A 14,798-nucleotide genomic window follows, 5' to 3' on the forward strand; every position below is an offset into this window, starting at 1 on the left:
AGAGGAATCCAATGAGCTTTGAGGCTATTTTTACAGCTGTCCAGTATAGAATTCCGTACAGCGAATGTGAACACAATTTGTTCTATCTGTATGGGGATAGAGCGTTGCTCCATCGCACTCGTGGATTTTCTTCGGCTACTCCCGTCGTCTCCTCCTCCCATATGCGAGCGCTCATTAATTGGCTGAAAACATCTTCATATATAGAGGACTGCGGAGCGCGGGCAATCTTTGTCCTCAGTTCACCGACTGCCTTACCGCTTGTCTGTAGAATAAGTCCTGTGTCGTCGAGAGCGAGCGAATCATGCGCGGCGCGTTATCAGTCGAAATGAATACGACTACAATAATAATAAAGCTACCAGGCGTTTCTGATCGTTTCTGTAGTAACCTCACAGTTGTATAAATGACGCGTACTGTCGATTGATTGCACGGTATCGGAATTATACGAGCAAATCAGGTGAACCAGCAGACACGCTCTATGCATTGCGGCTCTTTGATTCGCATCGTACCCAGGCAATTTTGCGTTCAAACAATCAACAGCCATAACCTCTCCAAATAACGTTCCTTCATAAAAGTTTACGATTGCTCACCCCTCCTCCCCCCCCCCCCTGTTTTAGGTGCTATGTGATTCTTTTACTGTGGGTCTTGATGCAAGCCGCGACTTCCAGAGGAAGAAGAGGAGGGAGGGATAAGCGCTACCCGCCAGGGGCTTTTAAAAATAAATATGTAAAGCGGCGCGCATAGATTATGCTAAGCAGGGGAGGTATTTGAGGTCTGCCTCGCGCGCCGAGTCGCGCTATGGAGCAGTAGCATCCAAGTTTCAGGTAGCGGCGCACGGGACGGACAGCACAGCACGTGTAACAACGACTAATACTACTCATACAGCAGCAGCAACAGCAGCAAGTAGCAGCAGTGACGGAGTGTTGAGAGGCGAACGCTCTATTGCCGGCTCGCGCGAGCGGAGGAGCGAGCTGCATTACGCGCCGTCAACTTGGGGGAGCGAATTGATTTGAACCGGTGGCAGTGGCAGTGGTTGCGGCGGCCGCGGCGGCGACACGCGAGCCCGACTGCTTCTGCAGAGCGGCCGTCGCCTTCACGGCTCTCGTCACCTCCCCGTATTGTAGAAGAGGACGGGGAAGTAGAAGGGGAACTTCAACGCGGAGAGAGGAGCGAGCGAGCAAGCGAGCGTGGGATGAACTCGCGTTGAGCGGAGAGACGTCGCGACGCACGCGGAGAAGAAGCATAAGGACACCACGCAGGGACTTCGACCCATCCACGCCTCCGTCTTCCCCCCCTCCCCTTCGCACGCCATGGAAGCGGCAAGGACGACGAGTAGAGGATCCTCCGAGGGATCCTCCAAGGGAAACTCCAAGGGACCCGCCTGTCCCCTCGCCTCCTCGGCTGGCGGCCCATGCTCCCCGCAGTCCCCGACGCACTTTGTGCTCGCGCTGTCGTGGGCAATCCTCGCGGCCGCGTGCGTGGCGCTGTTCGCGCGCAGCGAGACGCTGGGGGGCCGGGTGAGCGCCTTGGAGCGCAGCCTCGGCGCCCTGCCCGCGGCCGGGTCCGACGCGGTGATGCAGCAGCAGCAGCATTGGGACGGCGTCTTCGAGCCGCGACTTGAGGCGCTTCTCAATCGGGTAACTTCACGCAGCAAGCGGCTCTTCTCACGGCCCCCCCGCCTCCTACCGCACCTCGCCACCCATCTCGCAGGCTGCCCGCTCCGTCGCTGTGTGGCTCGTGCTCTTAAGCCCCCCTGCTGATTGATGAATTACGATGATAGAAATAATGCACTCCCAGAAGGCCGTTTGGCTGATAGGATGTGTAAAAATAACGGACAGATACGCGAGACGTATTGTGTGCGTATTTATTTTGCTATGTTTTACACAACGACGCTAATGCTTGTTTTGTATTTTGCATGATGTAGTTTTGAGTCGATCTGGGACCCATATCTAACACGGAGAGAGAGAGGGGGGGAGGTTGATTCAAGCAAGCCGAACTATGTGGATGAGACCCTGAATGTCGAAACCGATCCAGACTTTGCTTGTGTCTAACCATTGCTGCTGAAATGATGCACTCCCTTGGAAGTCGCGCGTGGCTGCTGGGCTGTGTAGTTTAGAATAGTTTTATACAGACGGACAGTTAAGTGATGGAAGCAAATCTTCTGCTTGTGTTGTCGATGACGAATACATAGTGATTGATAATGGCGATGATGAAGAGTGACCTTCGTGATTTGTGATGGACATTGGACAAATACGATGATGAACGCGATGCTGATGATGATGCTAAAGGGTAGTGACAATGATTAGGGGAATGAAGGGTAACTATTATAAATGCTTCCAATAATGAGGAGTTCCGCCACGCTGGATAATACCATACTCCCCACGTGCTTGACTAATAAGGCTGCACGTGTGTGTGTGTGTACGAGTCGCAGCGAACACAATACAATTTGCCATGGGGACGCGTCTTGAGACTTGCAGCTTGCACTTAAATGTGCGAGTGCGCGTGTGTCGGCTATCTGAACCGGTTCTGGGCCTCCTGTAGGTCAACTCAGCCTCAAATTACTACATGGCGTGGTGTGTAAACATCGCCACTAGGGAGACAAAGGTGACCGGGCGTGGTGCTGGCCACCTACCTTCTTGTGTTCCATGTCGGTCATCGTAGGTCCTCGCTAACAGCACTTGCCCCAACAGTCTGTTAAGGCTACACGGGAGGGGGGGGGGGTCATTCATTGTATTTGTATGTGTCAAAACCGTTACCTTGTAGACATTCACAAATGAAGTTTGCAGTTCAGCACTCACCTGCACTTCGGCCGCATTCTATGGATAACACACACGCGATAATAAACCTGCGCGTGCCAATCAATAGAATCGACTGCGTGCATGCAAGGCCTCCAAATCGCTCGCGACATGACATGATTAATTACGCAATCAATTAGACAGTTTAATAACCGCCTTATTGTTTCCGCAACCGCGCCGTATACGCAGCATTCCACATTCGAATGCAAAGCAGTCGTGCGAGTACTCACAGGCGCGAAGTGGGGGGTGGTGGGGGGGGGGGGGTAATGAGTCGGGCGGTATGATGTTGGGAAGAAGTTTAGTTATTGTTGAATGAGTTCACCTTGGTCGACTGCGACACGTGCGCCTGAATTGACGTTGGTTGAATCGGAACCTTTGGTCGGCAAAAAACCCGCGCGCGTCTGCGCTTAAAGGGTTAAACCCGGTTGATTTATTGGTGATGTTGCTGCTGCTTCTGCGATGGCAGTGGTGCACAATCACAGTTAACGACGACAAAGACTGAACACATTCGTCAATAACACCGTGGTCTGAAAGGGGAAAACCATATTTAATAGGCGACGTTTCGGGCAACGGTCCTTTATAGGTGGAGGAGTTTATCTCACCGTTGTTAGCATTATTGACGATCGTTCTGTTTTTATGAAGATGCCCATGAGCTGTAAAACGCGTTCACGTTTCATTGAGAAACGTTGGTTAAAAATTATACTTACTTAACCTTAAAAATAACAATTTTTCAACTCTACACGATGTTCAATTGTAATGCCACTGAAATAAACTTATTTTCCCTGTGGTAGACAAGCAGCGTCCTCATTACGTCTGCTTCTAAATATAACGTGATGCAATAGGCTGACGTTTCGGGCAATTCCCCTTGCTTCTGGGATTTGAAGAGGTCCCGTTTCCCAAAACGCTAGCCCATGTGGTTCCGATTCTGTTACATGGCCAATAACGGCCAATGAATAATGTTCAATAACCTTTGTCGCAAGATAATAGGCTATCGCGTAACTGGCTTTATTAACTACATATATTAAAATCACTGATTGCCACTCAAATGTCAAAAAACGCGAATTATCTGACCTTCACTCGGTGCATACACAGGATTAATACACGTGCGATTCTTATTCTTGGTTCTTTCGGTAAAGTCACGTAGAAGGGAAATAATAAAATAAGAAAAATAAAATGTACAAATATTATTATTTTATTATTTTCCTTTTACTTGACTTTACCGAGAGAACCAAGAATATGAATCTCTGCAGTCACGAAAGCTTTAAATCAAAATTTAAAACGTACCATTCTGTTTGCGAAGCGCTCGCTTGTAGAAATCGCATCTTGAACACATTCATCCGGCCACATCGGAGGCAAGCGGAGCAACGTTTGTGGGAGGAATAACGGGTTGAATGCAGCCAAAGTGTCCACAGAAGCATTGGGGTATTAAAGTTTGCTCGTCACAACACGGTAATAACGGCCCCGGGTAATAACGGGACCCGTTCATCACTGTCCGCAAATGTTCCCCTTATCCAGCTGCCAAGAAAAACACTCCAAATGCACTTCGCCCGATATCGTGGGATCGCTCGAGGCTGAGCAGGATTTTTTGAGCCTGGTTATGTCGCGGATGGGAGTAGTAGATTCAGTTTGTCGGCTTGGGCTGCGAGGTGGCCTGGAGAGGTAGTAGAACAGGAATCGATTATTGCATCTAACGGTGCTCGGGTGTAAGTGTTAACTCTCTGGATACGTGATGGTTTTTTTCCTATACCGAGCCAAACTAGAATTAATGTAATTGGCCAAACATCTCAATGTAATTTAATCCTCCTGACAAAAAACGAGTCTTCAGACTCATGGAAGCGTTGCTGGGTAAATGAAAGACATCAGCAAATTATCAATCAGCTCGGAAGGGCCATTCGCGCCGCACACGTCGATGCACGAATCCGGGTCTCGCTCGCAAAATCATCGGGTGGCGGTGCGGTGGTGAGCGCGTTCGTCTCGCAATCAAATAGGCGTCCAGTTAACTTCCCGGGTCGGGAACAATTTCAGCTCATCATCGATCCGAGATCGATAAAACGTCGGTATCACTTTTGGAGAAGTCAAAAGTAGTCGTCCGTTCTATTGTCTGGTGGCCGGCCGCGAAGTTGTCCCCGCTGACTTTCGTTGCTCGTGAGATCAGGGACGAGTTTGGTTTAACGCCTTCTTAAAACCTCGGTGTTTGTTTTTTCTGGTGGGGGGGGGAGGGGGGGGGGATTAAAATCGCGACCATTCAGGTTTTGAGATTATGATTAAGGCAGGTATAGATAGCTCCCCTTACCAACCTGCACTGACCAGCGTGGTGAAGTCTAGTCAAACAACCCCCACGATCCACACGGCGTGGGAAGGACGTCATCCAGTAGTGGACAGGCAATTCGTCCGTACTTGCGTATGTACAGCGAAGGTTGCGAGGTCACGAGTACTGCAGTTGGGGAGGGGGGGGGGAGAGAGAATTTCCCCACACTTAGCACGAACCCAGTTCGACTCTAGATCCGCGAGTCACACGACACGGCAAAAGAGGTCGCGGCACGATTGAATAATCTATCAGGAGGGGAACGGCGTTCAAGCCACGGTGAATGGACGCGCGCGTTTATATTTCAATGCGCTCTCGCGTGTCTCGCTTAATGAGCGTGACGTGTAAGCAATGCTCATCGAGAGCTCCTCGCAAAGATCCCGCGGCTCCTATGGAGGCCTCCGCCGTCTCGTTGAGCTCCCCGCGTCTCGGGGGGAGTGGGGGGGGGGTGCGCAGAGCCGCTACGATGACCCTCGCCATGGAGGAGACCGCGGGAGGCGAGCAGCCGGAGGAAGGGCAGGAGCCGTGCAATTCGATCGCTTCAAATCTTTGTGGGGGGTTGGGAGGGGGGGGGCAAGAGCGATGGTTTCACCAAAGAGAGAGAGAGGGAGGGAAAAAAATCTCGCGCAACAAATTAAACAACGGAGAATGTGGAACGGTGTAGGTGGGCATAGGTGCACCATGTTTCGATTCTGTCTTTTGAATTGCAATTCAGAAACGTGTAACGATGATGACCACACGCACCGTGCGCTACTTAATTGTGCACGCTCACTTTGGTGTTAATTGCTAATGGGGCGCGCACGCTTTGCTGATGTTAAGATGTCAAGTGTGCACGTGGTACGTGCGTTGTGATGACGGTATGGACGTGGCGATGATGCTTATATGGCAAGACCTCGCTTAACGCGTGTTCACACAACGCGTTTTCGCTATAAGGCGGTTTTTCCACGAGGGAACACTTTTCGCACAACGCGTTTCTGAGCGGTCAACGACGAACTACTTTCTTGCGCTGCACGGCTGAGAGGTGTGGTACAGGACGCGGAATGATACATTAACGCCACGGCGTACCCTTGGTTATTTGTACCGCCATCTCACCACGTGTGCGTAGTACATCGTATCTCGCCAAACTAGATCGTTGCATCATTGATGGGGAAATTGTTTTCGCTGAACGCGTTTTTCAGAAACCGCGTTAAACGAGGACTTGCCCTAACGGTGTACTCATGGCGATGATGGCGACGATGGTGAGCGCGTGATGATGAATGACGACCGGTGGTGTGCGCGTCCCCGTGTGTGCAGAGGCTGGAGGAGGAACTCCCGCGCCTTCGGAGAGCGAGGGAGACGTCGACGAAGCTCTGTTCGTGCCCCCCAGGTAAACGGAGGGGGTGTTCGCCCTGTGTGTGTGTGTGTGGTGTGCGTGACTGCGCGCCTATTAATAGGTGCTCGCTAACAGTCATCTTAGCCCAACAAGGGATACACGCGGGATATTCGTCTTTGGGCGTGCGTCGAGGTTGGCTCTGGCAAAGTGGTTGGAGAATTGTGTGCACCCATGGGCTCTTCGTGTGTTCATTGGGCAAGGGACTTCCGCCAGGTCGCCTCGACCTGAAATGCGTAACTGATACAGTATCAGCATTGTGGTCTTGCAGCATCATCACTGCAGCTGCGGATGTGACCCATTCTCAACAGCCGTTTTGCGTGCCACACCTGGCACGATAGGCGCTCGCTAACAGCACGTGGCTGCGATAGTCTAAAGAAGAAGAAGAAGACATCGGAGCGTGTCGTAGTAGGGCGGCAGTGCTTCGCGAACTGTGGTTACGAACCGGTGACCCGCGCTCGATTCCCGGCCACTGCTAAAATCATTGGCGCGTGGTGTCTGAACCGGTCCTGGGGCCACTCCACGATCGATCTCGACCTTCAGAGAAGAGTAGCTGCCTGCAGTGTTTCAACACCGGCACCGGAGAGAGACAAAGACGGCCATGTGTGTTAATGAGTCACACCCACACCTTCGTGTGCGAACAACCCGCACGGCTTGTGTGGCTCAGGGAGGGTATCATCCAGCAGTAGATTCACACGTGGCTGTACATCTGTATGTACGTACAATTTTGATCCATGCGCTGAGTGGTGGTTATGTTTTTTGAGTTGTGCCTTGGGGAACTCGCCGTCCACGCGTTGGGTGAAGCGCGTCTCTCCGCAGCACAATGATGCTTCTGACAAGGGGAAGAGCGGGGAGGCGGGGTCGCTCACTCACTCGGTACTTTATCAGCTTTGTGTAGGAGACTACGGGGGGGAGGAGGTGGTGGTGGCTGGGGTCAGGGGAGTGGGGTGGGGAGGGGGTGCGCAGCTTGTGAGGACATGGAAACTTTCTCCCTTGCCTCCTCATTGAGTCGGGCTCCAGTGATGGGTTACACACACACTCATTCAAACAAAACTCCACTCAGAGAGGCCAGATTTCACATTTTTACTGAACGGCTGGGTGACCACCAATGGCATCATTGCCTGCCACGTGTTGTAGTCATCGGGATGCGACGTGTGGCAGTGCTGAGTGTCACCACCTTGTATGCAGCGCGGTGCTGGGTTGTCTCCGGGATCTGTTTCCTCCAACACGAAGCCAAACACTCATTGGTAGAATTGGCCAAATATCTCAATGTAGCAGAACCTTCTTAAAAATAGACTTTAGGCTCAGAGCGGAGGGCTTCTGTGCAATTATTTGGCAGTCTTGTGATTATTAGGATGCTACCGTGGTAGAGTTGTTCGCACATCGGGCCTGTAAATCAGAGGTCACCATTTAGATCTCCCGGCGTGGCAGCTTAAGTAATAGGCCCGTTTTATAAACCGAATCCTCACCCACGATTTTGTTTACCCAGCGATACAAATGGGTGCACCACAGTTAGATGCTCATCAGATCGCGTGTGGTGGGGCGCATTGTGGGGATTCCAACCTCTTCCAGCGTAAAAGCGTCGGCCAAAGAGTAGGCCAAGTACCCTGTAGTGGGGCTTTATTAAACTCCCTCTCGTGGAGGCTTTTTCACCAGCACTGGCATTTGCGAGACATTGCAGGGCTGCACCTTTACCTTATTCCTAAGACGGTATCGATGTAAGGGGAGCATTGCGGGGCTCTCAGCGCCCCATTAGTGATGACGCCCTTTCATCATCAGTAACAGGAGCAAAGCAATTGGCAGGGCTGCTCCTTTGCCGTATTATTATCACCATCAATAGGAGATTATTGCGTAAAATGCAGGGACGGTCGGACACTAGAGGAGCCTCGCGGGAGGGTTGGGGAGTGTGGTTGGAGGAGGTTACAATTTCCAGCGCTTCCAGGAACCCGATTTGTAAACAGGATCCCGGGCTTGAAGGAGGAGTAGTGGGGCGGGTGGGGAGGGGGGGGGCCCCTCCGATCCCCTTTAAATAGCCGCGGAGTTTTCTGCGCGCGACGCTCGCCGCCGCTCGAGTTCAGGCAGACGAACCCCTTTCGCACAATGGGGAAGCCCACGAAGCGTCGCGCCTGAGCCGCATGCCACAGTCAACGTCTCCTCTCGCGCATTGTTGTGCCCGAACAATGATGACAGTCATTGCTGTGAGACGAACTCCATAAACTTCACCTTGGGCATTCATTCGCGCGCCGCAGACACAATTACAACGGCAGTCAAAAAAAAACACCACCCCCGCACAGACGCGGCACCGCTGAGCGCCAGAGTAAGTGGGGAGCTGAAAGTGTCTGAAATACCCACGTGAATAATAATACAATGGCGGGCGCCTATTTTAATAATAATAAAACAATAATTACAACGGGAGGGCGAGGCTGGGAGCGAGAATGCGACGTCGATTAGTTGGCGTAAGCATTGACAGGCGGCTTCCTATTGCCCCGAAGTGGCGTTGAGTCGCGCTAATGACTCAATCGAAAGGCGCGCACGTGTGCGGACTGCACGCACAACGTGTGTGCGTTGGTGCGTAATGAGGAGCGGTGGCGCAGTGGTTAGCGCACTGCGTTTTAGGAACTCGGCGAAACCGTGTTCGTTTCCCGCTCACGGTCAACATCAGTGAGGAATATCTGAATCGGTCCTGGGATTCTCCTCGGTCGTTTCAGCCTTAAATAGTACTTTGGTGCAGTGTGTAAAACATCGCCACTAGGGAGACAAAGATGGCCGGGCGTGGTGCTGGCCACCCACCCCCTTGTGTGCCGTGCCGGCCTTCATAGGTGCTCGCTAACACCACTTGCCCCTACAGTGTGTTAAGGCTACATCTTTGTCTTTGCGTGAAAGAGAATAGGTGTGTAAATACGGCTGTTCATGTGGGTGTGAGAGAACGCGTGCGCGCGGGTGTGTTTGTACGTCTTCGTGTGCGCGTGTGTGTGTGAGAGCGAACAAACACCCCCACGTACAAGTGTGTGTGCCAGAGCGAACACGTGTGTGATAGTACATGTGTGTGTGTGTGAGAGCGAACAAACACCCCCACGTACAAGTGTGTTTGCCAGAGCGAACACGTGTGTGATAGTACATGTGTGTGAGAGGGAACAAACACACCCACGTACAAGTGTGTGTGCCAGAGCGAACACGTGTGTGGTAGTACATGTGTGTGTGTGTGAGAGCGAACAAACACACCCACGTACAAGTGTGTGTGCCAGAGCGAACACGTGTGTGATAGTACATGTGGGTGAGAGCGAACAAACACACCCACGTACAAGTGTGTGTGCCAGAGCGAACACGTGTGTGGTAGTACATATGTGTGTGTGTGTGAAAGCGAATAAACACACCCACGTACAAGTGTGTGTGCCAGAGCGAACACGTGTGTGATAGTACATGTGTGTGTGAGAGAGAGAAATAGAGAACACGCGTACACGCGCGCGCGCGCTGGTCCTTGCAGCCCCCTTGAAGGGGTTAAAAATACCCGCGGGGTTGTGACGGACGGGCGGTGGGTGGTGGCTGCCGGTAACGCGACTCCCTCGCTCGCCCTGCCCAGGGTCCGGGCCAGAGACCATTTCTCCAGCCCTTGCCAGTGCAGAAATAAGAGGATGGCCATCGTTCGTGTTTGGCTGTAGTGGCATTCCGTTTTCAATAAGGGGGGAGGGGCATAAGTTTTGATGCTGCCAGCCCATTCGATTTTCTCAGACCCGTTTATTTGAATATTGGGCGATCACTGTTGTGTTGAAAAAAATCGCCTGTTGACATTCCTTGGCTGACTCCTGATCAGCCCGTGATTACCGCTTGCATCTGTCCGTCGTTTGTTGTCGATTTTTTTTCATTGTTTGTTACTGGCTGCGGTCGATGTGGAGTTGGTTTCGTTAATTTGAGTGCGTGCAGCAATAGTTCTACCGCGTCTAAGCGCATCGAAACAAGACGCAGCCCCAAATCGATTACTCTTAGGCGCACCGCTATTATTCATGATGCACGCACGCGCATGCCGGACGATGCCAATGTAGATGACTACATTCGAGGAGGGAACGTCACTGTGCAAAGGCTACAGAAAACAACTTGAATAAAAACAAACGAGACGGCGTAGCCACGCCGATGGCAGCAGTGGCTTCGCTTTCGAGTGTGCAGGCGGTACAACTGCACCGGGGCCCACAAGCCCAGGGTGCGGGCAGGGAGCAGACCCCGGGCTAGGAAGGGAGTGGGGGGGGGGGGTCATTGGACAGGGCGGGGGCCCCCACTTTCCATTCCCTACGCCAGGGCCCACGCCAAGCACGCTACACCGCAGGGTTGGATGTCAAGGGGGGGACCCGTTATCCTGAACCAAATGAATGAGTCGCGCTGCGTCTGATGCTGCTGCTGCTGCGGGGTGCAGAGGTGAGCGAGGGGATCTGCGCCAGCGATTTGCATCCCGTCACGGTGGGTTTAGGTCCAGAGTAAATGTTTGCTTTAGATTTCAAGCCAGGCGAGAGCCCCCTTCCCACCAACCACCGCTACCTCCACCCCTTCCCCATGCGCTTTGTTTTGTGTAATCCGCGCGCGCAGTCACTTCGCACTGCTTGATGGGCTTTGGGGGGGCGGGGGCGGGGGGTTGCTGAAAAAAGACGAGGGAGATGGGGTGGGTTGTGGTGTTGGGAGACGCAGCAGGGGGGGGGGGGAGCTTGCCGGGGTGACTAAGCCGCGGGGTGAGCAGATTTGTCAGTCGCTGTTGTGTTTCTACCCCCCCCCACCACCACCCCCCAAAATAAGTTCTCGCGCAGCCACCACATAATCGCCACCGCATCACGTCAGTGTCACGCCCAACAGATCTCTCCATTCTCGATTCGCCTCCCAGTGGATGCGGCGTAAAGTTCCCAGCCAAACCCCGCTCGAAGTGAAATGTACAGCAGCCGTTGGCGGCCCGGTGTGATGGATGCCCCCCCTCCTCCACCCCCCGCGCGCACGAACAACGCACCCGCACCGCTCACAACCCCCCCCCACGTGCGAGTTTGCGCTGCCGAAAGTCGCATCTGCTCCTCCAAAAGTCGCCATCCAATTTGGCGCCCCCTGACGTGCCCGCGCCGAACCCCCCCCCCCCACCACCACGTCCTCTGCACGACTGTCCCTCCTCTTTCTTTGGGGGACACCTCGGATGCATGGGAGTGGGTGGGGGGGGAAGGTTTGGTCACGTGGCCGTTCCCACACCTCCCCCCCCCCCACACACTTCTATGTAACGAGGCCTTATTCACATTTTCACGGTTCCCAAGCAATACAATGTGCGGCTCGTTGACCTTGCCGTGGTGGGGTTGCTGTTATTGTTGCTGTTGTTGTTGTTGCAACGAGTACCGTTATCGAATGACCGTGGACCTGGGAAGGTGGAGTGAGCCGCGGCAGTGATGTCCCCCACCGCACTGCTATTCGGGCGGAGTTACCGAGGCGAGGTGGTCAACCATCTCGCCAACGATATGTTAACCACCTCGCCTGGTATACAGGAGGTCGTGAGTTCGACCTCCACCCTTGTGCCTGCTGGATTTTTGTCCGGGTCCTCCGGTTATTCCGCTCCACATTTAGCATCAACATCACGCGTTCAGAGTATTTGACTGCTTTAATTTTCACATGATAAGCCACTTGTTGAGCTATCATTTGTGATAGCCAGATCGCTTCTGAAAAAGAGCTATATAGCTCAATGGTCCTTACCTAGTAAAATATAAAATAGTTTTAGTTTAGCTTACTTTCTCTCACGGCTCCCCGCTGCCCCCCTCTTACATCAACCCTGGCCCCTTAATTCACACCACATTTCCACTCCCAAACCATCCTCATCCAGAGATGCCGTACGGATCCTGTGGGTCCCGTTAAGTGGTCACCCCTTTTTGTTTGACACTCAACGAAAATTACCACTTGTAATTTTGGTTGAGTGTCAATCACGCAGGGTTCATCGTGTGGAGGACGACAGAGCCAAAGGCACGCTAGACCGTTGTCACGCCCCTGTTGTGTCACCGAGCGGTCTGTTTTGTACGTTTGTTTAGACCAGGGGTGGGGAACCTTTTTTATGCCAAGGGCCATTTGGATATTTACAACATCATTCGCGGGCCATACAAAATGATCAACTTAAAAATGTGCCTGTTACATTTGGTCAAACATTTTTATTAACTCACCCATAATGTGATGGCTGGAACTGCTTTTCTTTGGTGAGGCGTGTGATGTTAGCTGATATTGATGATGTTGCTACTCGCAACTGCTTTTCCAGGTTTGCTCCAATATTTATTGAATTTCGAGTCCCGCCTGCGGTTGCCTTGGGAGGGCCAGACCAAATGATTTTGCGGGCCTCATACGGCCCGCGGGCCGGACGTTCCCCACCCCTGGGCTAGACCATGAAGCGATGTGACACATCCATCTTCTGTGGAGAATGGCCGTTGCCCAAAACATCACCTGATTACCCCAACATTTTTTATTATTGAAGCAGCGTCGTTGACGAGTGTGTTGTGTTTTTTGTTAAATGTGCTTGTGCACCAGTGCCAACAAAGTGGCAGCATGACCGTGAAATGTATTATTACACCTTCGATAGCGCTGCTGTTCTTAGCCCATCGGCGTTTTCGGCCTGCGAGCTTGCGCTGAGCGACCGTGCTCTAGGGAGGTGGCGGTACATCAAGTGGATTCACGAACCCATCTGTGTCGTGTGCGGAGCTTTGTTATATCCTCACACGTGGTGACTTTCCACCTGGTACTCTGATTACCTTACCCTGTACAAAACAGCCGTTTTTTATTTTTCTACCTACGTGACTTTACCGAAAGAACCACAATGCAACATCGATCCTTCTGAGACCCCCGTGGATAAAAGCGTGTCGTTTTAATTCATATTTTCTTAAACTACTGTGATGATGTGAAAATTGCGTTTGCTTTGAATAGGAGAGGGAAAACAATGATTGAACACCCGGAGCAAATAGGGCCGCGTAATAATTGCAAGGAAATTGGTACAAATAGAGTTTAAGATTTCAAGCCCTTGAATTGGGGCAATCATTTTCACTGGCCCATAACTTTCGAGCTTATTCCAAGGCATGCTTAACGGCACAATAATCACACGATGCCTTGTGCGCACAGCCACGCGCGAACCGACATCAGTCACGTTACCGGCCCGCCGTGTCAACTCATGCATTGCTTTACCAAACGGCAAAACCCACACCCGTGTTGGCGATTGCTGTTCGCTCATCGACACACTTTGACGCCCGTCGTGAATTGGTCAACGACCCGGCGTCCGCGGGTTACCTGGGGTCGCTTGTGAATACCCTCCCCCCCACCACCACCTCCCGCTCGGCTCCCCAACCACAGAAAGACAAAGATGCCCCAGTAAAGCCTTGAGCAGGACTTTTGGGGATAGTGCTGTTTGCGAGCACCTATGAAGGCCGCCACGGCACTCGACGGAGGTGGGTGGCCAACAACACGCCCATCCGTCTTTGTATCCCCAGTGCTGATGTTTATACACATCATACCGGGTAATCGTTTTAAGGCTGAGACGATCTAGGCGAGGCCCGGGACCGGTTAATATATTTTTTTGTCACCGATATTGGCTGTGAACGCCAATCGATCTTGATTCGCCGGGTTCTGAGTGTGTTGCGCTAGCCACAGTGCCACCGCTCCCCCCACGCACGCACGCACGCGGCGTGGTTGCCGGCTCTCTCCCTCTCAGGGTCTCTCCCGCTCCCCCGGCCTGAGGTTCATTTGTAATGATCCAAAAATAAGTGGCTCCTATAAAAATTCCAGCGCAGTTGGAGCTCCTGATGGCGTTTACTTCGGCATTGTTACCAGAACCATCGAGCGCATCTGTTACGATGATCAAATATCAAGGAGGAGAGGGGGGGGGGATATAATTCAAACAAGAAATCTCTATTTTACTGTTCCTTTGTGTGTGGCTCCTGCTGAGCTGTGAATGAGTAAAGGTGTATTGTGGCTCTTGGTAGATAGACACCGGTGACCTTTCTCACCCAGGTGTGCTCGTCGGCGGAAGAGGTCAATCTTCATTTGAGACCCGGCTCAATGAAACGCGAGCGCCGCGCGTTCACATCGTGGCGCACGTGTTGCGGCAAATTGTCTCACGAATGTTCCCGCGGACCGGCCTGCTGTGAACGACCAGACGTTTTGACAACTGGCTACGACTGTGCGCAAACATTACAAGCTTTAAATCCTATTCGAGAGCCGCGGTAATTCCTCCGCATCACGTTGGGAATTTTTTTTTTTTTCAGAAGCCCTCCCACTCAACTGGTGGAACGGTTTTTGGCCCTTGATTAGATGTTTTTGTTACGACCCCTTCGAGGTCGAGTAGCCGAGC

General features: G+C 52.4%; 1 protein-coding gene across 1 annotated transcript in view; it reads left to right on the forward strand.

Annotated features, from left to right (window-relative positions):
- Positions 1-768: 768 nt before the first annotated feature.
- LOC133350493 (collagen alpha-1(XXIII) chain-like) overlaps positions 769-14,798 on the forward strand; it is a 125,990-nt gene continuing 111,960 nt past the window's right edge. Inside the window, exons 1-2 of the mRNA XM_061564833.1 lie at positions 769-1,634; positions 6,391-6,463. Coding sequence (XP_061420817.1) covers positions 1,308-1,634; positions 6,391-6,463 — 400 coding nt within the window. The 5' untranslated portion in view covers positions 769-1,307. The remainder of the gene's footprint in view (positions 1,635-6,390; positions 6,464-14,798) is intronic.

This window comes from Lethenteron reissneri, chromosome 34 (genome assembly GCF_015708825.2).
Source record: "Lethenteron reissneri isolate LAM-NWPU_2019-01 chromosome 34, ASM1570882v1, whole genome shotgun sequence".
NCBI classification, from domain to species: Eukaryota; Metazoa; Chordata; class Hyperoartia; order Petromyzontiformes; family Petromyzontidae; genus Lethenteron; species Lethenteron reissneri.